The sequence below is a fragment of the Schistocerca gregaria genome, chromosome 6 (genome assembly GCF_023897955.1).
Source record: "Schistocerca gregaria isolate iqSchGreg1 chromosome 6, iqSchGreg1.2, whole genome shotgun sequence".
In the NCBI taxonomy this organism is placed as follows: Eukaryota; Metazoa; Arthropoda; class Insecta; order Orthoptera; family Acrididae; genus Schistocerca; species Schistocerca gregaria.
In genome coordinates this window covers 453,417,336-453,442,545 of record NC_064925.1, presented here as the reverse complement: position 1 = coordinate 453,442,545, position 25,210 = coordinate 453,417,336, and the positions used below count along the sequence as shown (strand labels likewise).

The following is a 25,210-nucleotide window of genomic DNA, read 5'->3' as shown; positions in this document are numbered from 1 at the left end:
TTTCGTGTGCCACCTTATATTATTTCACTACGATCAGCCACATAACGCTACAGTTGGCTAAACGAGAGGTTTTGCAGAATCACGAAAATTAAAAATGTGTGAGAATTCTGTTATGATTAAAAACTCTGTACTCCAGGGGAGAGCAAGTGCCTCCTCTTAGCACTTTCCATCTTCAGTCACATATGCTACTAAATTTCAATTTTTCATACGAACCATATACCAAGCGCAAATGAACGGCGCACGAATAACAATGAACGGTTCCCAAAAAAGACCGATCACCAGTGAACTAGTTCCCAAGGATGAACGAGTTTGCCCGTCTCTAATTATGTCCCACAGATGTATGATGGGATTGATGTCTGGCGATCTGGTTGGCCAAACCAGTCGCTTGAATTGTCCACAGTGTTCTTCAAACCAATTGAGACCATTGCAGCTCTGCAACACTGCTCATTGTCATCCATAAAAATTCCATCATTGTTTGGAGCCATGAAGTCCATTATTGGCTGCAAATGGTCTCCAAGTAGCCGAACGTAACCCATTCCAGTCAATGATCAGTTCAGTTGGAGCATACGACCCGGCCATTACATGTAAACAGGGCCACACCTTTATGGAGCCACCACCAGCTTGCACAATGCCTTGCTAACAACTAGGTTCCATGCGTCGTGGGGTCTGCACCACACTCAAACCATACCATCGGCTCTTACCAACTGAAATCAGAACTCCTACAACCAGGACATTTGTCTAAGGTCAAATTGATATGGTCACGAGCCCAGAAGAGGTGCAACAGGCATAAAAATACAGTTCTTCCCAGGTGGAAACATACTTTTACCATTTTAAGTGACAGTATACTTTCTCTCAGACCTGTAGAACTTATCAATCCTTTCAATGGTGTAGAACTTACCGGCACTTTAGGAAACGAACCCCGCTACACAGCAACACGTCTTGGAAAGATCTTTGATACACAGCAAGATATACGCTGCACATTTCCATATTATAACAGTATAAAAACAAATTCTACCAAACACAGCACTTAAGTTTCCAAAGAACTGAGATCGAGATTGCGATGAGCTTTTGTCAGCCAATCATAGCTCCCATCAAGTGATCTCCCCAGCCAATGATGGCAGATATTCAGAGCATTGGACAAGTAATGTGGTCAGCCAATAGCAACATCAATGGTTAAGTATGGTGAACACACAAATAGGAAAAGTTAATTGTTTAAATTAATTTACATATAGTATAGCTACAAGAAGGTTTCACATATAATATTGGCCTTTTTTCATGAGTTACTCTTTCAGAGACACCAAACACACATGTGCCAGTAAAATTTTAAATAATGAAATAAACATCTGGTCTTGAGTGCTGCTCCTCAAGGCATTAAGTTTTGACAGAGTAAAATGCTCTGTAAATTAAGAAGTTCATTGTACACACTGATACGTAATATTATTCATCCTGCGTAAAAGGAAATTTACTTTGAAATTAATGCTTCATAAACCACCATTTGCAATATTTTCCCACAACTTTTAGAAATACCTTCATTTGAGCAGTTTCCAGAGGGCGCCAGAAAAGAGGGCTTACTACGCATGAGCAGCTACAATGACATAGGAAGCCCATGTTTTGTGTTTGATCTCTTCATATGTCTTTTGTCGCATTTTTGTTCATAGTGGGGAATCACGTGATGTGCATCACTGCGGCACATTGTTCAGTGGGGACATACAAAGTCAATGTACATAGAGGATTTTTTTTTAATCATATCCTGTCCAGATAAGGAATGCAAAATAAGGAAGTAGTCCTTGGCATAATACTTATTTCAATTTAGAATCTAAAATTCAAAAGTATCAATATTTTGCTACGTTGTGATTTTAATATACATTTTATTTTTATTCGTACTCTGCAATACTGTTGTGCAACATTTCCAATTGGATTTACATCCACACAGCACCGCAAAAAGCTAGTAAGAAAGAATACAAATTTCTTGGAGGAGGGGAGGGACCACTACCTGTTTGTATACACTACAGCTAAGAACAATAAGTTTTACATGACTTTTCAAACTGCATAAAAAGTTAACAAGGTTCCTTGTAAAGCCTAGAAAACTGTATAACTGGCAGTTTATATTCTGCTCCAAGAGTCAATATAAAGCTATTGGGGAAGGGAAGGGAAGGGAGGCACCAGGGTGGGGTGGGACAGATGAGAGGGATTACAATGAAAGCAAGTGTGCTGCCAGTCTATAATTTACTGAAAAATGGTGTTCTGTAAATTTAAGACAAAACAACAACAACAACAAATAAAGAAATGTCAAGCCTAAAGAAGGTGCCAGACACGTGTTGTAACATGCCTTATGATTGAAAAACTTTGAATTTCAAGGAAGGCACATACATAACATTCTGCTAAAGCTGACAATATATTTGAAACAAAACATTTTATTCAATACTATTGACCAAATTTGCCTGCTTATTCATCTCCAATTGAACATAAACATATGTTCGTATGTATATAGCATTGAGAGATCTTACATTATGCCAAAAAGAAACAAGACATCAGAATACTCCAAGAGCATCAAAATTTCGTAAACTGTACTAAAATGCACAATTCAGTTCAAATTGCACATTTGAATGTCCAGATTCACAATGACGCAGTCCCCTACCCGATATTAAGCTTTTCAGTATGGTTTTCAGGATGCCTATTTTCTTGGAGTAACAGTACTGTATTATCTAATGTTTGGTTCTTTATTATTGCGTAAAGCCACATGTGCCTGAAGATGAAAACATACAACTGAAATTCAGTGAACAGTTGAAACCAGCCAATAGTGTTGAATGAAGTACTTCATTTCAAATAAATTGACTGCCTTCATGGAAAACATTAACAAAAGCCAAATTTCTTTAAAAAACCGACAAAAATAACTTCATTGTTCTGCAAGGTGATTAATGCTTAATTACCAATAAAATTGGAAGTAAAATAAGATCAGAATACTAAAACTAACAACACATTTCATTCTCTCAGAATTATGGGAATGTGTCTTAATTCACTTGATAGCCCCCACCCACAAAAATTCGTTTTGATTTCATTTAACATGACAGCTATAAACAAAGAGAAAACAGCAAAATCATGTAACGTAAATGCAGGTCACGTGAAGACTATCCCCGTCCACCAACTACAAATCAAATTGTTCTGCAGATGCGCAAATCTGGTAACATGGGCATGCTAGAAAAATTGTTTCTGGGTAACTTTTGGCTGCTTCGTGCTGTTGCTTATACAGCTAACAGCCACACTCCAAGTAAACAGAAGCAGGGAAAGACACTGCTCAGAAGCAAATTCAGTTCCACCCGTGCACATAAGCTCACTAGGAACAGCTTGAACAAATCTATAGACAGTTGTGATATCTAGCTCATCAAAAGCAATTGGCTGTCACAAAGTATTACATAGTCTTCGACTTAAAACCTTCGACACATTTTGCTGTCGACAGACTCTTGTATAATCACTGTGTTTTGTTGTTTTAAATAGAGCATTTTCATCGCAACTTACGTTTTATTTTGGTGTTTTTTTCCCTTGTTTATATTTTATTGCTGTATTTTTTATATATGTCTACGTAGCAGCTTATGAATAAGACATTGGACAAGTCAAGTTATAAATACACAGGCTGAAAGTCATTTCAAGGCATACATATTTAAGGTTACAATAATACACTTTACATGTAAGTATTTATATAACACGTTTCATAAATTTAAATATTCTTCAATTGAGTAAAAGCGGTGATGCTGTAAATATGACTTTAGAGATTTTTCAAATGTACTGACCTCTGCGATAGCTTTTATGTTTTCAGGAAGTTTGTTATAAAGCTTAACTCCCATGTGAAATGTACCTTTTTGGCACAGTGCTGTGCTGATTTCAGCCATATGTAAGTTTCTATTTTGTCTGGTAAAGTGATCATGTATATCACGGTTGTTTTGCAATCTCCAGTCCTTACCTATTACATTTAATTTAAAGAACAAAAGGGTTTCCATAATGTATACACATGGTAATGGAGGAATACCAGATTTCTTAAACAGGGGGTTTACAAGTCTCTAGGCTTGCACCCAAACAAGATTCTAATGGCCCTTTTTTTGTAGTTTAAAATTGCTATTAGCTGATTTAGATTTTCCCTAGAAGGTGACCCCATATCAAAGACGAGAAAGAAAGTATGCATGATATGCATTTAATACTGTTTTCTCTCTACAGCATGATTTTAATGAACAAAGATGGCAACATGTTTTGCTCAGTTCTGCATTGAGATATTGAATATGCTTATTCCATCTGATGTTACTCTGCAGCTAAAGTCCTCAGAATTTGGTTTCAGTATTGTTACCAACTGGTTCGTCATCGATAGAGACTAATGGGATAAACATGTCCTTGTTAGGAACATTGTGGAACTTCTTACTGTGTATCACAAGATAATCACTCTGTACCCAGCTGCTAAGTTGTTTCGTGCCCGCATTTACTGTCTGCTGTAACTGTTCATAGTCGTCTCCTTTTAGTAAAATCATGCTGTCATCTGCAAATATGATTGTTTCGTGTGCATCTACATTTAAGCTTAGATCATTTATGTACAGAAGAAACAGAAGGGGTCCACTTACTGATCCTTAGGGTACACCACATTTAATTTGTTTATAGTCAGATAAGTGACATGAAGCCCACACCTACTAGAGTTGTACAAGTTTATATGCCAACTAGCTCTGCAGATGATGTTGATGAAATGTATGATGAGATAAAAGAAATTATTCAGGTAGTGAAGGGAGATGAAAATTTAATAGGCATGGGTGACTGGAATTAGAAGGTAGGAAAAGGAAGAGAAGGAAACGTAGTAAGTGAATATGTAAATGCAAGAACCCTGGAGATACTAAAAGGTTTCAGATAGATTTATATAATGGTAAGACAGAGATTTAGGAATCAGGTTTTAAATTGTAAGACATTTCCAGGGGCAGATGTGGACTCTGACCACAATCTATTGGTTATGACGTGTAGATTAAAACTGAAGAAACTGCAAAAAGGTGGGAATTTAAGGAGATGGGACCTGGATAAACTGAAAGAACCAGAGGTTGTACAGAGTTTCAGGGAAAGCATAAGGGAACAATTGACAGGAATGGGGGAAAGAAATACAGTAGAAGAAGAATGGGTAGCTTTGAGGAATGAAATAGTGAAGGCAGCAGAGGATCAAGTAGGTAAAAATACGAGGGCTGGATGAAATCCTTGGGTAACAGAAGAGATATTGAATTTAATTGATGAAAGGTGAAAACACAAAAATGCAGCAAGTGAAGCAAGCAAAACGGAATACAAACGTCTCACAAATGAGATCGACAGGAAATGCAAAATGGCTAAGCAGGAATGGCTAGAGGACAAATGGCTAAGCAGGAATAGCTAGAGGACAAATGTAAGGATGTAGAGGCTTATCTCACTAGGGGTAACATAGATAGATACTGCCTACAGAAAAATTAAGAGAGACCTTTGGAGAAAAGAGAACCACTTATATGAATATCAAGAGCTTAGATGGAAACCCAGTTCTAAGCAAAGAAGGGAAAGCAGAAAGGTGGAAGGAGCATATAGAGGGTCTATACAGGGGCGATGTTCTTGAGGACAATATTATGGTAATGGAAGAGGATGTAAATGAAGATGAAATGAGAGGTACGATACTGCGTTAAGAGTTTGACATAGCACTGAAAGACCCGAGACGAAACAAGGCCCCAGGAGTAGACAACATTCCATTGAAACTACTGACGGCCTTGGGAGAGCCAGTCCTGACAAAACTCTACCATCTGGTGAGCAAGATGTACGAGATAGGTGAAATATCCTCAGACTTCAAGAACACTATAATAATTCCAATCCCAAAGAAAGCAGGTGTTGACAGATGTGAAAATTACCGAACTATCAGTTTAATAAGTCACGGCTGCAAAATACTAACGCAAATTCTTCACAGACGAATGGAAAAACTAGTAGAAGCTGACCTCGGGGAAGATCAGTTTGGATTCCGTAGAAAAGTTGGAACATGTGAGGCAATACTGACCCTACGACTTATCTTAGAAGAAAGATTAAAGAAAGGCAAACCTACGTTACTAGCATTTGCAGACTTAGAGAAAGCTTTTGACAATGTTAACTGAAATACTCTCTTTCAAATTCTGAAGGTGGCAGGGGTAAAATACTGGGAGCGAAAAGCTATTTACAATTTGTACAGAAACCAGATGGCAGTTATAGGAGTAGAGGGGCATGAAAGGGAAGCAGTGGTTGGGAAGGGAGTGAGACAGGGTTGTAGCCTCTCCCCTAAGTTATTCAATCTGTATATTGAGCAAGCAGTAAAGGAAACAATAGAAAAATTTGGAGTAGGTATTAAAATCCATGGAGAAGAAATAAAAACTTTGAGGTTCGCCGATGACATTGTAATTCTGTCAGAGACAGCAAAGGACTTGGAAGAGCAGTTGAACGGAATGGACATTGTCTTGAAAGGAGGATATAAGATGAACATCAACAAAACCAAAACAAGGATAATGGAATATAGTCGAATTAAGTCGGGTGATGCTGCGGGAATTAGATTATGAAATGAGTAGTAAATGAGTTTTGCTATTTGGGGAGCAAAATAACTAATGATGGTCGAAGTAGAGAGGATATCAAATCTAGACTAGGAAACCGTTTCTGAAGAAGAGAAATTTGTTAACATCGAGTATAGATTCAAGTGTCAGGAAGTCATTTCTGAAAGTATTTGTATGGAGTGTAACCATGTATGGAAGTGAAACATGGACGATAACTAGTTTGGACAAGAAGAGAATAGAAGCTTTCGAAATGTGGTGCTACAGAAGAATGCTGAAGATTAGATGGGTAGATCACATAAGTAATGAGGTGGTATTGAATAGATTTGGGGAGAAGAGGAGTTTGTGGCAGAACTTGACTAGAAGAAGGGATCGGTTGGTAGGACATGTTCTGAGGCATCAAGCGATCACCAATTTAGTACTGGAGGGCGGCCGTGTGGAGGGTAAGAATCTTAGAGGGAGACCAAGAGATTAATACACTAAGCAGATTCAGAAGGATGTAGGCTGCAGAAGGTACTGTGAGATGAAGAGGCTTGAACAGGATAGAGTAGCATGGAGAGCTGCATCAAACCAGTCTCAGGACTTAAGACCACAACAAGTGATTAGATCCATTTTTTAGTTCAATATTTGTGCGATTGTTGCACACTGCCTGCTTACGATTAGTCAGGAAGGAACTGATCCACTTGTTGGACAGACCTCAAAAACCGTACCTTTGATAGCAGAATTTTATGGTCCACCATGTCAAAAGCTTTTGACAAATCAATAAATACTCCTATTGTTTCCTGTTTTTTGTACATCAGGTTTAGGATGGAATTGATGCACTCATTGACAGTAGTTGTCGTTGACCTCTTATTTCTGAATCCATGTTGTCCATTACATAGGATGCTGTTTTTATTTATAAATTTCTTAAGTTTGTCATACATAACTTTTTCCAGTACTTTAGAGATGCAGGAGGAAATTGTGATGGGTCTGTTGTTGTTTACATTGTCTTTAACCCCTTTTTTATATACAGGAATAACTTTTGCTGCAGTGTTATCCTGCAGTAGCAGGTTAAAGTAAAATTCTTTGTTAGAGTACCCACCAGTCAAAATTCCAAAAATGTATCTGGAAACAAAAACAATGAAAAATTTCTGGAATCTAAAAAATTCCTCGGTTTTCTCGTGAACGAAAAAATTTTCCAGTTTTTCCCAGTTGTCCTAGGGCATATGCCTGAAATTTGTTTATCTCAGCACACGTATGACACTGTAGATCTCAGAATATTGAATTCCCTAACACTTTCTGAAATTGAAGGTCCCATGCATCTACCTCTAATTAGCATTCCGTGTTCAAAGTCTTAATTTTCATCATGTCGCCATAACCACGTTGGTCACCTCTTCTCTGAATCGCACGAGTACAAATGACAGCTTCGCAATGTACTGCCTTTCTATACATTGTGTACGAGATACTACAGACATCTGTGTACATGCATAACTGTTATCCAATGACTTGTCTCCTCAATGTATGCACCAATGTAGCCGATCCAACATATGCACTAAATAATCCACTGTGGTCCACTACACAGGATATTACTGTTGTAACTGAAGGCATAGCTAAACACATTTTTCAAAAAATTAAAGTAGAAACTGATGAAATTCAAATAATACTTTACTTATTCCATTTGTTCATTTAAAGTTTCACTTCAACAACAAATGAACGTAAGAAATATGAACACCACTTGGCATTGAAAGGATAAACAGAAGACTATTACTGACCCCGAGTAGCAAATGTACAGAGCAAAACATACCAGTCTTTCAGCTACACTATTCTGCCTTGGGGCCACGATTGCTGATCCATCCTGCAAGAAAAATTAATTATTAGCTTTTTTTTTTCAGAAACATAGCAAAGGTATTCTCAAGTTTGTCACATCTCGTCAAACTTACTTCTGAAAATCCAGAGCTTGTGGCTGCCTGCTCTGAGTCAACCTGGAGAAGCAAAGCAATCAATTGTTAAGTATTTTGCAACCAAATTAAAGCAGCCAACTAACACCAACATGTGGGACAACTGTGTGTGAGTATACAAATTAACTGGATCAATCCTTAGGACTGATAATATTATATTTTTTAAATTATAAGTTAATCAGAAATTTGCATAAATTAGTCTATAAAACTAACTTCATTGCTTTTCTTATTTAAAGAAGAAAATAAAATCAAAGTCTCACAGTTTTATGTATATGTAATGCTTGTACATACAAAGAAAAGGTAAACTGATCTAATAGCACTCATACATCAACAACTGTCAATATTTTTGTCCTAAATATTTTTCCATGACAGGTAAAAGAACTAAGTGCTCCAGGGAAAAAAGAGACTAGATGTAAATTATTAGACACTTTTGAAGCTACTTCTCTGTTTACCATTTGAAGTTTTTTTTTCCTCTTGTCACTAAATGTTACTTACATATCAGTCACATCCTCTGCAACCTTGATTTAGCCTTCTGCATGGTAATTATTTCGTGTTAAGAAGACAAATACTTCATTATTCGGTCCCTGTCCATTAACAATAATCTCAGAAGTATAATTAGAAGAAAATGGACACAGTGCAGTCCAGATCCAAAGACTAAGGCAATAACAAATTTAACAACAAAAGCATACGAGTTTTGACTTCATTTACTTGCCATAGCATACATTTAACATGATACATTGCTCCATGTAAAGTGATAGAAACTTTTCTAAATTGCTTCAGTTTGTTAGTCACAGATCTCCCCAACTGAATCTCTCTAAATGAAGCTACTGATACTGATTAACACAATAAAATTAGTCTTCAACCTTTATTTTCCAAAAATAGAGACCTATTTAGTTCTAGTTGTCTGATGGGTGGATTTATTTTTAAAAAGATCAGTGGAGAACTTGATGGTCTGGATTGTTTATTCCAGGAACAAAAAAATCAAACAACAACTTAGGTACATTTTTTATAACATACCTAAAAGATCATTCCCTCCAACTTTCAAACAAAGGCCCCAGTAAAAATATACATAGGTCACAAAATGCATACGATAACTTTCTTCCCCAAATAGATTACCGGCCTACCTCTTCATATTATGTTATGAAGTGCTGAAGGTCACTGTGGATGCAGATCTCCAGTCGAGGAAGAAATTAGACCACAACACTCAAAAATGAGTATACCGACTAATGATGATGATAGTATTTCTAAGAAGCATCATCAAATGATATTTTGTCTAGAACGGGCGATAATGTAAAGTGTATTTTGAAAATCATGAGAACAGCCGCCTGATGATGAACTTGCCAATTCGAAACCGGTAATGGTGCTATTTACCTAAATAAATAGCAGTATTAATAGTGGCTGGTTGCTGTTTTCTTCTTTCTAAGAAGTAACCTACATTAATCATCAAATGACTAAATTCCCAATATGATGAAAATTAGTAGAACAAAATTAGAAAATTAGTGGAACAAACAAGTGACAGATAGTAGAATAAGTAAGTACATTCAGGACAGACTGTAAAATCTGTGTTTAATGCAGTTCAACCACTAAGCCTTCAAGTGTTTTCCAAGATTCCACTCAAAGCATTAACCTTATCGCAGTTACATGCCAGTTAAGCAGCCGCTCCAAAAGGCAGGACTGATAAAATCTGTACATAGTATTACAGAAAATCTATCAAACTCAGAATATTACTAATTTTGTCAGGTTAAAACACAAACTAAGCACTGTCTGAATGAATTATGATAGTGTTTCCTCACAGCATTATATATACATATTTAAATAATTTGTCTATTTATAGGATCCATTTAAAAAAATCCCAGTTTGACTTTACACATTTCGTTTTGAGAGCAAGAAATGAATTATGTAAAAACGTCATCAAGTCATTAGCGAACAGCATTTACAGCTACATAGCTAAACATGATACAGCAAACTCTGTAGAGTTTGCTATCCGATAAGATCTAACAGGTCATTCCTTGCCCACATTGGTGACACAACACAGCATCTACATATCAAACAATAAACAAACCACTCAGCTTATTCTCAGAAACTAAGTTGTCTAAAAAAAGAGGCAATGCATGTTAGGTCATCTTGAAAGTAATCTGCTCTGACGGTTCATCTAAAGGGCCACAACATGACATTTGAAATATTGCTAATGAATCTCAAGACACAAATCATCAAATATTAACTGTCAATTTTCTTTTACATTGAAGAAGATATGACAACACATGAATCAAAAGGTATAAATTAGCAATCTGTGATAACGAGCAAAGTGAGAGATCATCTTAGGTGACAGAAATTGGTAGTAAGGGTTGATAAAATCATCAGAAATGTTCTAAGGACTCTGCGTGGGTTTCAGTATACAGAAGTTTTCACAAAAAGATGAGCATCAAATTTAGCTTTTCACTTGAGGTATAAGGAACTGTTTGTTTGGTGGGTGATAGTGGTATGATTAAAAAAAAAAAAAAAAAAAACAGTCATGAAAATGTAGTGCTACATGGACCTTCTTCATTAAGTACAATATAATGTAATAATGCAGAATGTGACTGATTTTATTAAATGGAATATGTACAAGATATTGATTACTTAACTACTGCATAGTTAAATAGTGATGAAGTTCTTTCTTTGCACTTAATGATGTGATATGTGTTGCATGGTCCTCAGCATATGGTGGGTGCACTGGCAACTGCGGGTGGGATTGTGATAGCCCTTGGTTACTATATTCTCTGATTTAGTCAATGGACTGCCAACCTTTGGCCCAAGTGTCATGGCTGGAAGCTGTTGTAGGGTGCCAAGAAGTCCATGATCTTTATCTCTTGCTTTTGCTGCCAAGCTATCAGCAGGTCTTCAACAAAAAAGTTGCACTTATTTTATTTATTTACACATCAAGTTCTGTAGGACCACACTGGGGAGCCAATCTCCAAGGTCATGAAACATGTCAGTACATGAAATTACAACATAAAAGTAATAACAGATAAAAACAAAATGTTTATGGACCCGAAAAAAGTCAATCCATAAGTTTAAGTAAACGCAATCAATAACACAACAAGAAGCAGCTTAATTTTTCCCGGAACTCCTTAACAGAATAGAAGGAGTGAGCCATGAGGAAACTCTTCAGTTTTGATTTGAATGTGTGTGGATTATTCCTAAGATTTTTGAATTCGAGTGGTAGCTTATTGAAAATGGATGCAGCAGTATACTGCACACCTTTCTGCACAAAAGTTAAGGAGGTCCAATCCAAATGCAGTATATACAGAGGGGCCAATGTCAAAAAGACTCGTAAACAGTGGTCGACAAGAGGTTCATAACTTACACCACTTATTGCCCAAATTGCCCGTTTCCGAGCCAAGAATGGGAAGAGTTATCCCAAATTATAATACCATATGACATAAGCAAACGAAAATAAGCAAAGTAGACTAATTTTCCATGTCAAACGATCACTCACTCTAGATCCCATTCAAATAGTAAAAATGGCAGCATTTAGTCTTTGAACTAGATTATGAACGTCGGCTTTCCACAACAGTTTACTATCCATCTGAACACCTAGAAATCTGAACTGTTCAGTTTCATTAATCATATGCTCATTCTGTAAAATTAAAATGTCAGGTTTTGTTGTGCATTAGAAATTGTAAAAATGAGTCTTACTGTAATTTAGTGTTAGTTTATTTTCTACAAGCCGTGAACTTAGGTCATGAACTGCTCTATTTGAAACCAGGCCAATGCTGCACACAACATCCTTTACCCCAAGCTAGTGTCATCATCAAACAGAAATTTTAGAGATACCCATAATATATCATTTATATAAATAAGGAACAAGAGTGGCCCCAACTATGATCCCTGAGGTTCCCCCCCACTTGACTGTACCCCACATCACCACCATTCTCAACAATGTGAATAATGACCTTTTGCATCTGTTGCTGAAGTAAGAGGTGAACCAATTGTGAGCTACTCGCCATATTACGTAATAGTCCAACTTCTGGAGCAATATTTTGTGATCAACGCAATCAAATTCCTTAGTTAAATCAAAAAATATGCCTAGCATTTGAAACCTTTTGTTTAACCCATCCAGTACCTCACAGAGAAAAGAGAACATAACAAAACATTTTCAGTTGTTAAACGACTTCTAAGGCCGAACTGTATAATTTGATAGCAATTCGTGTAGTATAAAATAATCAATTATCCTTACATACACAGCCTTTTCAATAACTTTAGCAAACACTGATGACGTAAAATAGGTCTAAAATTTCCTACATTATCCTTTTCTCCCTTTTTATATAGCAGCATTACTATTGAGTACTTTAATCATTCAGGAAACTGACCATTCCTAAGGGAAAAATTACAAATATGGCTAAATACAGGGCTAACATGGGCAGCACAATACTCTTTAATATACTGCTAGGCACTCCATCATATTGATGAGAGTCCTTAGTCTACAGTGATTTAATTATTGACTCAATCTCCCCCTTATCTGTATAACAGAGGAGTATTTCAGACACAAATCTTGGAAAGGCATATGCCAAGAAAGTTATACGATTCACTGTAGAAACTAATTTTTTACTTAATTCACCAGCAATGCTCAGAAAATGATTGTTAAATATTATACATATATCTGATTTATCAGTAACAGAAATACTTTTAATACGAACGGACTTTATATCGTTGACGTTGTTCTGCTAACCAGACACTTCCTTCATAACTGACCATATGGTTTTTTAGTTTTATCCTGTGAATTAGTTATTCTATTTGCATACCACATATACTTTGCCTTCCTACTTTTTGTAATGGGCTACTGTAGCTTGAGTGTGACTACTACTAATATTTTGATACAATTCCCAAATTGTTCTACATGATATCTTTACCCACTAGCCAGCCACCCGGGCTGCCTATTACTGCTAGTACCCCATTTAGAATGTTGTGATGGGAAGCAACTCTCTATGAGTATGAGACATTTGTTAAGGAAAGCATATTTATCATCAATGTTATCAGCACTATAAACATCCTGCCACTCTTGTTCCTTGGCAAGGTTTAAAAAACTCTATTGCTGTTGGATTAACTTTCCTACATAGTTTGTAATTATATGTGACATCTGTTTGAGTACAAAAGCCTTTTAATGTTAAAATTTGTACACCATGGTCTGAAAAGCCATTCACCCTTTTATTAACAGAATGCCCATCTCGTAATGAATAGCTGCCAATACACAAGTATTCCATTTTGCATCTATCTTGAGAAGCAAAGCATTCTTTTCAGATATGCTGACTCTCTCTAGTGACTTAAGATTTGAGTATGCAAGTGTCTCCATGTAAGTAGTGTGCCATATGAGGCAATGAGTGCAACCTTTATGTTATTACTCAGTCTTTTAAATGGTTGGAAAATATATAGTATGCCATGTGCAGTGTAAGTTCTAGGTATCTGACGCTTTGACTATTTCCAGTTCTCATTCCCCACAGATGAATTTGTCTTTGTTTTTCGAGGTTCCTACTTTCCTGAATTTCATTGCTTTTCTCTTAGCCTTATTTATGATTGCAACTTAAATTTTGTTTTTATCTCATACTATGAAGCAGCGTAGTCGTTCTTAATAGCATAAAAAACTGTATAACCAAATGACAAGCTTTTCAATTACAAAAAGTGACTTAAGAGTAGACTTGTTTGGTGAAATGTATGGTTAAATTCTTTAAACCACATTTCAGAAAACAGAGTGAAACCATGGAGTATTTGATAGTGTAGTACTATCCTATACGTACCTCTGACAAAGTACCTGAACATTCAGAAAGTTCTTCCTGAAACAAAAGAAATAAATAATTTTGATACATTTTAACATGTAGTCTACAATGACACAGAGAATTATATGCCACAGTGCCAATGCATAACTGATTAAAGCAGCATAAATGCTCTTCACTTAAGTCATGGAACTGACCCCTCCCCTCCCCAAAAAAGTAGGTGATATAGACTTAACATACAATTGTAACAGCCTAATTTCAGTTCATTACATAATATGTGTCATTATTTGATTATGTTGGGTTTGTTGAAATTTTCCGATATTGAGCTACTTTGCTCTCACTTATCAGACACTAAATCTTCAATAAGGAATTTGATTTGGACAAAATTCATTTCCTCAATAGCTAAAAAGCTATAAAATTACTCCATTCCGAACTCTGGACACATCAAATTGAATCTACATAGTATTTGATATTTTTTTCAAAAACACTGTCACAGTTTTAAATATTGCTGTAGCTCAAATCAAAAGTTCTCAGAAATTTCTGCTTCTGTTTCTTTCACTTTTCATTCAACACTCCATTCTATTTCTGAAAACTGAGATGGTGATAACCTAACTTATTTTCTGTGTTAACATCACTTTCTTTACCTACTTTCAGGAAAAAATTAATACAGCACTGCAAGAGATCTTTCGTACAGTAAGTAACTCATACCACACCAAACACACCTTTCTACATCACATTCTGCCTTACAGAATTCCAAAACAAAAAAATCAAAAACAAAAAAATTCACAGCAGCTTTTGAAGTGTTCATAAATGAAAGATAATGCCCATTCACTAAAGAATTGTCTAAAAAGCCACTCACCCCTCTCCAATCTTCTGAATGCACACTTTCAACTTCTACGGAAGCCTGTAATAAAGAAATGAATAAATAAACAGTAGTCCAGTGCTATTGTCATTTATTTTGAAGCAGAGATATTCGTGGACATGGGGAGAAGCACGAAAGGGATAAGAGGTGAGAAAAACCTCAAACAAAAATTACTCAATAATTCTTAATTTCTTCACTAACTCATAAATATGATGGGTCACATCAAGCTATGAAAACCTGACATTAACTGATAGCATGCCATTCCTTAGGTAACTTGTGGAGTCTTTGCCGAGAAAATGATGCTTACATACCATCTTCAAAACCTGGCCTATGTCACGGCCAAAGTTGTAGTTGTGTGTGCATTAATAAATGTGTAAAATGCACATCTCCTTTATGGTTGTTCATCATAATGACAATCTGCACCATATTAATGACAATCTGCACCATATTAACATCTCTTTCTGAAACAGAACGCATCTCTTATTTTGGTAACTCAGTACATTCAAAGTCCACACACATATCTGCACCAAAATATTTATTATTAAAAACAATGGGTCAACCGAAGCACCCAATCCCACCCATCGGCTTTCACCTGTGACACAAGGCTGTTGTTGTGTGCGACATCACGATGGTGCGGAATCTAGTTTGAGAGAGTGGCATGTTTGTAGAAGTCATTTTGATGTGATTGGTTGTGCTCTCTGGTGGTGTGTTAGGTGATGTTTTTGGTTTAGTTTGTGTCTAAATTTGTTTATATTTACTTTGACCCCACCCAAAAACCCCCAACTTTCCACGCTTGTCCCGTTAGTTTCATCAGATTTTTTGTGGAACGTGTGTGTGTTGGTTTTCCAATGTAGTTTCGTGTTTGTGGTCATGTTTACCTGATGACATCATAGGTCCCATACTGGAGTCTTAGTGTATGGTCATTTCCGCCATATTTGTGACGTCAGGGGTCAAAGCAGATGGGTGGAATCTGACGCTTCTGTATTTCCAAAACCATTATCTTCTCATTTAAGATATGACGACTGGCTACAAATACTATTTGGTGTTGTGAAAGAAACTGCAAAACAACTTCTGTCAAGGAACTCAGTGGCAATGACTTCTGCCTTTCGTTATTCTTGTGCGCTACCTCTAGTGTGCGGCTTCTATCTTTTGTGAGAGCTATGATGAACAACCATAAAGGAGATGTGCATTTTACTCATTTCTGCACTGTCAATAATAGTAACATTATTGTTAACATATCAATAATAAAATATCTTTGTTAACTGTTTATGCTAGAAGAACTATTATCTTATATTCTGTTGCAACTTGTAGTAAACACTGTGCGCTGTAATTGTATTAGTAGCACAATCCAAAACACCCGAAACATGTGCTGCTTTCAATTCCATAGAAGGCAGGCACTGCAAGTATGACTATTACAGAACCATTGGTTTACATCATCATTGCAAAATACTGGCAAAAATTATTTACACAAGAATGGAAAGACGGGCAAATCCTGACTTCAGGGAAGATCAGTTTGAGTTCCCAAGAAATGTACGAACATGCCAGGCAATATTGTTGCCAAGATTCATCTTAGGCAAGAGATTCAACATAGCCAAACATATTTTTAAGCATTTGTAGATTTACAAAAAGCTTTTAACAATAATGACTGCCATACACTGTTGTAAAGTTACGAGGGATAAAATAAACAGGGTGATTCACAAACATAAGCAAATATTTTAATGTTATTCTACAAGTAAAACTAAAGAAAAAAGTTCACATAAACATAGGTCTGCTAATATGGAGTTACCGCCAATAAAAGATTTTGCCTGAAATTCAGCAACTTCACTATTAGATCCAATATATTTTTACCATGAGGTGGGTACCTAACTATCTGTTCTAGGTAGTTTTCAGAGAAAGCATTTAGTGATGTTTCACAGGGTGTCCTATCATGCCCACCACTAATAAAGCTGTAATTTTTGGAATTAGTCAGATGATTAATGTCTCCAATGATTACAGTATGGCTAGCGAACTTATGTACACGTGAACTGAGGTTTTCTCTAAAGTTTTCAGGTACATCAGAAGATGAGTCTGTTGGGTGCCAGAGAGATCCACTCATCATTTTATGTCCACCCCTGACACAGTCTTGTCTAAACAATCTCACATGCAGCTTCAATTTCTACCACTGTTGATCTGAGTTTCTTGTCTATTGGCAACAAATGCACTGTCTCTATTTCCTATTTTTGCCTCCCCTTTCAATACACACTTAAAATTTCCCCAATAATCACACTGCTACCAATTTCAGGTCTCAAACAGCTTTCTGTACTTAGTATTATGTGAGCTTCACTGCTTTTCATGAGCATTTCAAACTTTGGCACTTTGTAGTGCATGCTTCAGCAGTTTACTATTACGATTCTCATATTCTCACCTGTGAGAGCCATTTCTCTTGATCTTACACCGATACTTCTGGGTTTCCTACAGCTAACATTATCTGGATTGGATGGAGAATCATCTAATCTAAAAAAAACCTTGTGTGCACTCTACACACAGTCAGCCACCTGAGTAGCAACCTCTGATGTTTAGTGCTCACCTGACCTATTTTGAGGGACCCTACAGTTCTCAACCCTATGGTGCAAGCTCAGGAAGTCACAGCCTGGCTCGTCACAGAAACTTTCCAAAGTCTCTAGTTCAGTCCTTCCATCTGACTCAGCACGAAAGGCCTATAATCAGTTCTGGAGTCAGTGATGCACATTGTGAACTTCGTTGAAACTCCATGCACGAGGCTGGTCTTCTCAACCTTCTCTGCCAGTTGCTGGAATGACCCAAGAATGACCTCTCAGCTTAGGTGGCAGACATGATTTTGTAAAAGGTGGGCAGTTGGTTGCACCTTGTTCTCTCAATGGCTGCCAGTATAGCCTCTGTAACAGGTTGAGTGAGGCCCCAAGCATACCACTGTGTGTTCTTCCTCCAATTGTTTGGTGCTATGGTAAGTATTCTGTGAAAACTAGGCTATCAATTTGTTCTTTCAACTTTTTATTTTGACCCAGATATAAGCTTCTCACAGTTTGTCATTCTCTCTAATACTCCTTTAGACAAAGTATTGAGTTGCAGGGATTCCACTAGGTTCAACAACTGAAAAAACCACAAAGGGTCTAACAACTTTGTAATGAAAGAAAGATTGACCTGTACAGTACTTACCGATTTATCTTTTTCATCACAGACAACAGATGGGAACATCTTCACCTGTTAAAAAAAAAGTGTTGATTAACATTTCCCATAAAATTAACCATCAGTCACATCTAACTACCACAAAGTCAAAGCTGAAGTTTCTAGTTCTGAAATGGTTGAAATCAGAAGGACGGACTGCTGGTGTTCAGTTGATGGCTATAGTCAACCTAACAATGCTCTAAGTAGCACTTACCACAACAGTGACCATCATGTATTGTCCGTTCATAAATGGACAGAAAAGCAATTCTGAGGGTCCCCCCACAACAGCTACCAACAATTCCTCTCAACTGGAGCATTACAATACACAGCCTTCCACAGAGGCTTGGTGAGAAGCATTAATGACTAGCTTCCTCATCTGTATGCCATTAAGTAAAGGAGGTCCTACATCTCGGCACTATATAGGGAATGCTGTTGTCTACAATGCTAATTAATGTTCACAATTTTACCACTTCGGTGAACAGTTCTTATCGGAACAATCCTTTTCCTCACTAAAGAACAAATTATGGTTCCAGTACAGAAATCACCATATCATTCATATGAGCTGAATCACAGAAATCAAACTAGAGGATACCAGAATCAAATGTGCACTTTCTTAATGTCGGTCACCTCTTACCATAGAGCCACTGTCTAGTTTCTTCAACAGTATAATACAACTAATACATAAGAGAGTAATAAGATCTCAAATTGAAGGGAAAGAAGCTCATAATCAAAACAGTAAATATGACAAGAAGTTAACAAAATATTGAAAGCAAGCTTCCATTGCCATACTCAATGTGGGCTTTACATTCTTCTGGCAAAAACTGCTAACAAGGCACAGTGGTGCATTGTCCCATTCCCAAAATGATTTTTACACACAAATTTACCCACAGAAATGGCATCAAATACAAAATGAATGCCCCGAACTATTTACAGAGACTTACAACTCGTCTTCAGCTGACTTTCTTCACATAACAGGTGGGTGGTTAGAATTTGTTTATTTATGAAATTGTTTTCCCTGAAAAGTAATCCAAAATTTTCAAGCACTGTAAGTCCTCACCTATGGGACACAATCCTGCATTACCTTAAATTCTGCGATGCCTTTCCTCAAAATGGGTCCTATGATGTGGTGTTACACATGAACACAGTCATGGCCTTCCAAGACAGAAAAATTAACTTCATTTGGACTAAATAAAAGTCCAGGATGAGCCAAAGGAAAAAGTGCATCGTTTAGTAATTCAGTTATGAATGAAGTTTCAGCAACAAGACAACAGGATATCTGTAGCAATGGCAGATAACACAAAACTTAATAAATCAAAACGAGTTCCAAACAGGCAGTTACAAAGCTAAGTAACTCTTCCTCAGTATCAGTACAAGTAATTTTCGAAAACCGGAAAACAGCAGATTTTGCAGGTGCAAAGAAGAATGTCTCATGCCTGAAAATGCTGTTCACGATTGTCAGCGCTCTCTTTGAAGCAACAACAGAAAATAAATGAAACCTGCGAAATATATTTTCTTAATATTAGCAGTCACAGCCATGCAGAACTGTCTGAACTAATTTATTTCCTTCAATTCAAGGCACACAATTACAATTTCGGTAAAGCTACAACAAAGTATTCTTCGACCTGAACACAATCAAACAAAATGATAAATAGATACAAATACTATACAGAACGAAATTCGCGATAGCCATAAAGCGGCCGCTCTACAAACTCTTAACACCTGAATTAAGGCTCTCGACATTGTAAAACAGATTAACTATTCACTTTCTCAGCACAATCTAATACTAAGCTATATTCCACATGCAGCGATAATATAAAATATAAACAAAACTCATAATTTCTTCCTCAAACAAGGGTGATAAAATACCTTCACGGGCATCGTGAACTGAATATCCTATTGACAACAAAGAACAATGGAACGCATGTGATTCAAGTAGGGCTTATCACAAAATCGGATTCGTAACAACAGTTAGTTCTGTAAGAGTAGTCAATTATTGCGTCAGGTGCTGGGTTCTACTTTGTCCTGTCTTGCACGAAAAAAAACACACATAATAACACTACCACCACTAGCCACAGAAACTGTCAAAACTCCCGAGCTGCTCGCAACCACCTGCGAGTTGCGAGCAAATTTAACCGCCAAATCGGCAAAGACCCTGTGAGCATACAGAGATGATATAATATCTGGGCTCAGCCTACCAGTCTTGAGTGGAAACTTGAGTTTACAGATCAGCGTGTACCGCGATGACAGATTCACGCTAGACGTCAGGCAATCGTCGTATCATGTCACGTCGACTTCAAATGTATTCACAGTGGACGTCATGTTAATTAGGCCACTACCGAACGCTGAACATGAGGTTAAGGGATAACGTACGTGATACAAAAAAATCGGGGTATAGTATACAAACTAAGGAACTTACAACGTCGAAGTTTATAAATGATCGAACCAAACTTCATAAGTCATATTCTAGATGAATTTTGTGAGCCAAATTGCGGTAAGTAAAAAACACCCAAAGCTTCGACACTTATTTGAACTGTATTTAGTATTATCTAAACGAAGCACATTTTTAGCCTTGTTTCAAAAAAATTCCAAACTTTCTAAAACATGGTAAAATGAGTGTCTGGTTTAGGTAATACAGTATCATACAATATTTATGTTGGAATACAAAGAGGCTCTTGACCTTATCCATTATGTTTTCTCTATATGCAGCAAACAACTATCATGAACAACCATATTTCTCCTTCAGAAGAGCTGATTTCTACATTTAACAACCAGTTATTTAATGAAAATCGCTACATCAATATATTTTCTTATTTATACACAATGTAGAAGTTAGCATTTTCTGCTGTGAAACATAAACCAATTTTTGCTTTCACATATCTGGCCTTGTTTACAAAAGCCAATTCACGCTGTTCATCACATCTCATCACTTCACGGCACTCTCACGTCAGGATGTATTCAGACTGCCCATCACATCACAGTATTTCGTTCAGCCCAGTACCAAACGGTTAAAGCGAGGTTTTGAGTTGCCATCCATGATACAAAAACAAGAAGTGTAGTATTGGAATTGAGAAACTAACAACGAAAAGATTATTAATGTCCTAAGCAAACTTCATAATATATGTTCTTGATAAATTTCGTATGGCAGTATGTGGAGATGTGCAAGAGTATTTCAACCATCGACATTAAGTTGTTAGGGAAAATATACACTTACAAACACATCAAACAATTTTGTCACATAGAAGGAGGTGTAATTAGATGAATGACGAACACTAACTTCACTTAACGAAAGTTTATTCAGCACTTGCACATACAAGAGCGCGGAGCGAAGTCTGTCCTGCCAGAACACATACAGTATATATGCAGCTATAGAAAATTCCAGTACAGTGATCCTTGAAATTTGTGGATACTTCTAGAATGTATTCAAACCGAATATAGAAATTAAAATTGTACAGTCCCGGTGAGTTTTCAATTCACAACCCTCCATGCAACAATTTTATATCATAACCACTACACCACGGAGCTACTCAGCTTATTCTGCGACATTGCTCCCTCCTTAAGCGAACAGTGTCTCGGTGTTACGTCGTCCTAGTCCAGGAACAAGTCATCAGTCCTGCATACTCCCACTCCCAATGATTGATGCCCACCCTGGCAGTGATCTTCTTAGAACTTCTTTTGTCGCTACGCTCTTCACCACCTTTCAGCTTGTTGTCTGTCGCTGGAGCTTCGAATTTACTCTGGGTGGCAGGAGCCTTGTAGGTCTTCATTTGAAGGACATGGACAGTATCTCTGATCTTTCGTCGCTTTGCGTCGGGGTCGAAATCTTCAACTTAATAAGTAACATCAGACAACTGTCTTACAACCTTATAAGGTCCAAAGCAGCGCCTGAGGAGCTTCTCAGACAGACCAACCTACCGAACAGGAGTGAAGATCCAGACAAGGTCACCAGCCTGATAGACAACAGGGTGGTGGCTCGCGTCGTACCTTCGACGATCGTTTTCTTGAGACTGCAGCGTGCGGAGTCGAGCTAACTGCCGAACTTCAATCAAATCAAATAGTTCTAAGTACTATGGGACTTAACATGTGAGGTCATCAGTTCCCTATACTTATAACTACTAAAACCAAACTAACCTAAGGACATCACACACATCCATGCCCAAGGCAGGATTCGAACCTGCGACCATAGCAGCAGCGCAGTTCCAGACTGAAGCGCCTAGAACCGCTCGTCCACAACGTCCAGCTAACTGAGCTTCCTCAGCTATGGTTAACACTTGGCCAATGCAGTCGTCGCCCACATCATCAGGATGTAACACAAAAACACAGTATCCATTGTCGTAGTCACCTCACGCCCATGCACCAGGAAAAATGGCGTAAATCCTGTGGTGTCTTGTTTGACAGTTTGTAGGCAAACGTCACGGAAGGTAGCACCTCATCCCAGTTGCTCTGCTAAACATCGACGAACACTGATAGCATGTCGGCCAAGTCTTATTAAGGCGTTCAGTAAGCCCGTTAGTTTGCAGATGGTAGGCAGTCATCATGAGATGAGTAATGTTGCATCGACGGTTTAGCTTTCTCACAAGATTCGATTGACAAACTTTCCTCGATTCGTAATTAACGACCATGGGGCACTATGTTTTAATACAATGTCTTCCACGATGAATTTGGCTACCTCAGATGCTTCGGATGTTTTCACAGCTTTTATAATGGCATAGCATGTCAGATAATCAGCGCAAACAATAATCCATCTATTGCCACTAGCAGGCGTTGGAAATCGTCTGAGGAGGTCAATCCCGACACGCTGGAAAGGCATTTTGGCTGGCGCAATTGGTATAAGTCGGCCGGGTGGATTCTGAGGAACTGCCTTTCTCCTCTGGGATTCTCTACAGTGCAACACATAGTGACGGACACTCCTAAATGAACCTGGCCAGAAAAATCTCTTGTGGATATCATCGTAGTCTTAATAACTCCTAAATGTCCGGCCTCAGGCGAATCATGGATTTTCTGTAGAACATCTAAGCGCATGTGTTTAGGAATCACTGGCAGCCACCTTTTTCTTGCAAAGTAATCCATTAACTACCTTAAATTGTCCTTTCACATCCTCTGACTTATTTAACGCAAGCATAATTTGAGATATCCTGGAATCCACTTCTGTTCAGCAGAGAGATCCTGGAGCGGAGCGAGACCGTCGCTATCTTCATCAAAGTCTTCATGGTTTTGCACTAGGTTTCCTAAAGGGCCAGACGGCATATTCGTGTTTTCTTCCACTTCGTACTCTATGGTAGTGTCATACTCTTGACGATGTAGTGCCCAGCGGGCGAGTCGTCCTGTTGGGTCCTTACGATCTGGCAGCCAACAAAGTGAATGATGGTCTGTAACAACTGTGAATGGCCTTCCACAGAGATACTGTCTAAATTTGCACTTGGTCCAGATCACAGCAAGACATTCTCTTTCTGTGGTTGAGAAGTTTCTCTCGGCTTTTGTAAGTATCCTAGAAGCAAAGGCTACAACCTTCTCTTTTCCATCTGAAATCTGCACCAGAACAGCACCGATCCCATATCTAATGATATCTTCGTGTAGTTCTGTGGGTGCTCTCTCATTGTAGAGACCAACTACAAGGCCAGTCCTCAGAGCTTTTCGCAGCACATCGAAAGAATCTTGTTGGGCCCCACCCAGATAAATTTAGCATCAGCTTTTAACAACTCTTGGAGTGGCCTGCCTTTGATACAAAAGTCTTTGATAAAACGACAATAATAATAACATACTCTGAGGAAGCTTCTCACATCTCTAATACTTTTAGGAATAAGAAATTCCGTTATAGTTCTCACCTTTTCTGGGTCTGGCCGCACACCTTCGTTTGACACAAGCTGGCCAAGTATTTTGATCTCTTTCGCTCCAAAGAGACACTTTCTTGGATTAAGTGTCAGTCCGCCTTGTTGAAGACACCTAAGAACGGCCCGCATTCTTTTTATATGTTCATCAGATGTCTCTGAGAACACTATACTGTCATCTAAATAACAAAGACACATCGTTCACTTCAGGTGACGTAGAAGATTAACCATCATCCGTTCAAAAGTGACTGGTGCATTACACAAACCAAATGGCATTACCTTAAACTCAATCAGGCCCTCAGGGCTGAAGAATGCAGTTTTCCCACGAGCGTCCTCATCTACATCGATTTGCTAGTATCCCGAGTACATGTCCATGGTTGAGAAAAACTTAGCCCCCTTCAGACAATCTAGTGTATCGTCAATTTGTGGAAGATGGCAAACGTCCTTTTTAATTATCTTATTAAGCTTCCTGTAATCAACGCAAAAGTGTCAACTACCATCCTTCTTCCTGACGAGAACCACTGGTGACGAACATGGACTCTGCGGAGGCTGAATGATGACATTCTTCATCTTTTCTCTATCTCGTCGTGAATTACTCGACGTTCCGCTGCTGACAAGTGGTATGCTCTCTGACTTATTGGTTGATGGTCTCCAGTGCTAATCCGGTGCTTCACCGTCGATTTCTCTAATTTGCTCTTCACCTGTGGATTGAAGCATTCAGAGAACTCTTGAAGAATGGCAAGTGGCTTCTTCTGTTGTGCCTTAGTGAGATCTGGTGATAGTCGAGCTAGAAGATCTTGTCTCGCAGTGGTAGCGCTAATTTCGCCCACAGACTCGGCAGGGGAGGTTTCTATGACTCTCAGCTGTTCTTCAATTAATAGCTCAACGCTTGCTACGCACATGTGTGTTGGAAGGATCTGCAGTTCTTGATGAAAGTTAATTATCCACAATTCACCAAATCTGTTCTTAAACGAGACGACAGAGGCTGGGATGACCAAGTTATTCTTCAGTGGTATGCTTCTCTTACACTCCACTACAAGATCCATGGAATGACACATGACAGTTACCTTTCTTGCGCTGACTGCAAGAATGATCGCTTCATCCAGCA

General features: G+C 37.9%; 1 protein-coding gene across 2 annotated transcripts in view; it reads right to left on the bottom strand.

Moving 5' to 3' along the window:
• Positions 1–20,411, bottom strand: part of LOC126278353 (uncharacterized) — a 138,950-nt gene extending 118,539 nt beyond the window's left edge. Inside the window, exons 1-6 of one of the 2 annotated variants that reach the window (XM_049978408.1) lie at positions 20,144–20,411; positions 18,269–18,313; positions 15,092–15,136; positions 14,257–14,292; positions 8,465–8,506; positions 8,329–8,379 (exon numbers count right to left, since the gene is read on the bottom strand). In XM_049978408.1, coding sequence (XP_049834365.1) covers positions 8,329–8,379; positions 8,465–8,506; positions 14,257–14,292; positions 15,092–15,136; positions 18,269–18,313; positions 20,144–20,155 — 231 coding nt within the window. In that variant the 5' untranslated portion in view covers positions 20,156–20,411. The remainder of the gene's footprint in view (positions 1–8,328; positions 8,380–8,464; positions 8,507–14,256; positions 14,293–15,091; positions 15,137–18,268; positions 18,314–20,143) is intronic. The other variant, XM_049978409.1, reaches the window with a different exon arrangement.
• Positions 20,412–25,210: the final 4,799 nt, after the last annotated feature.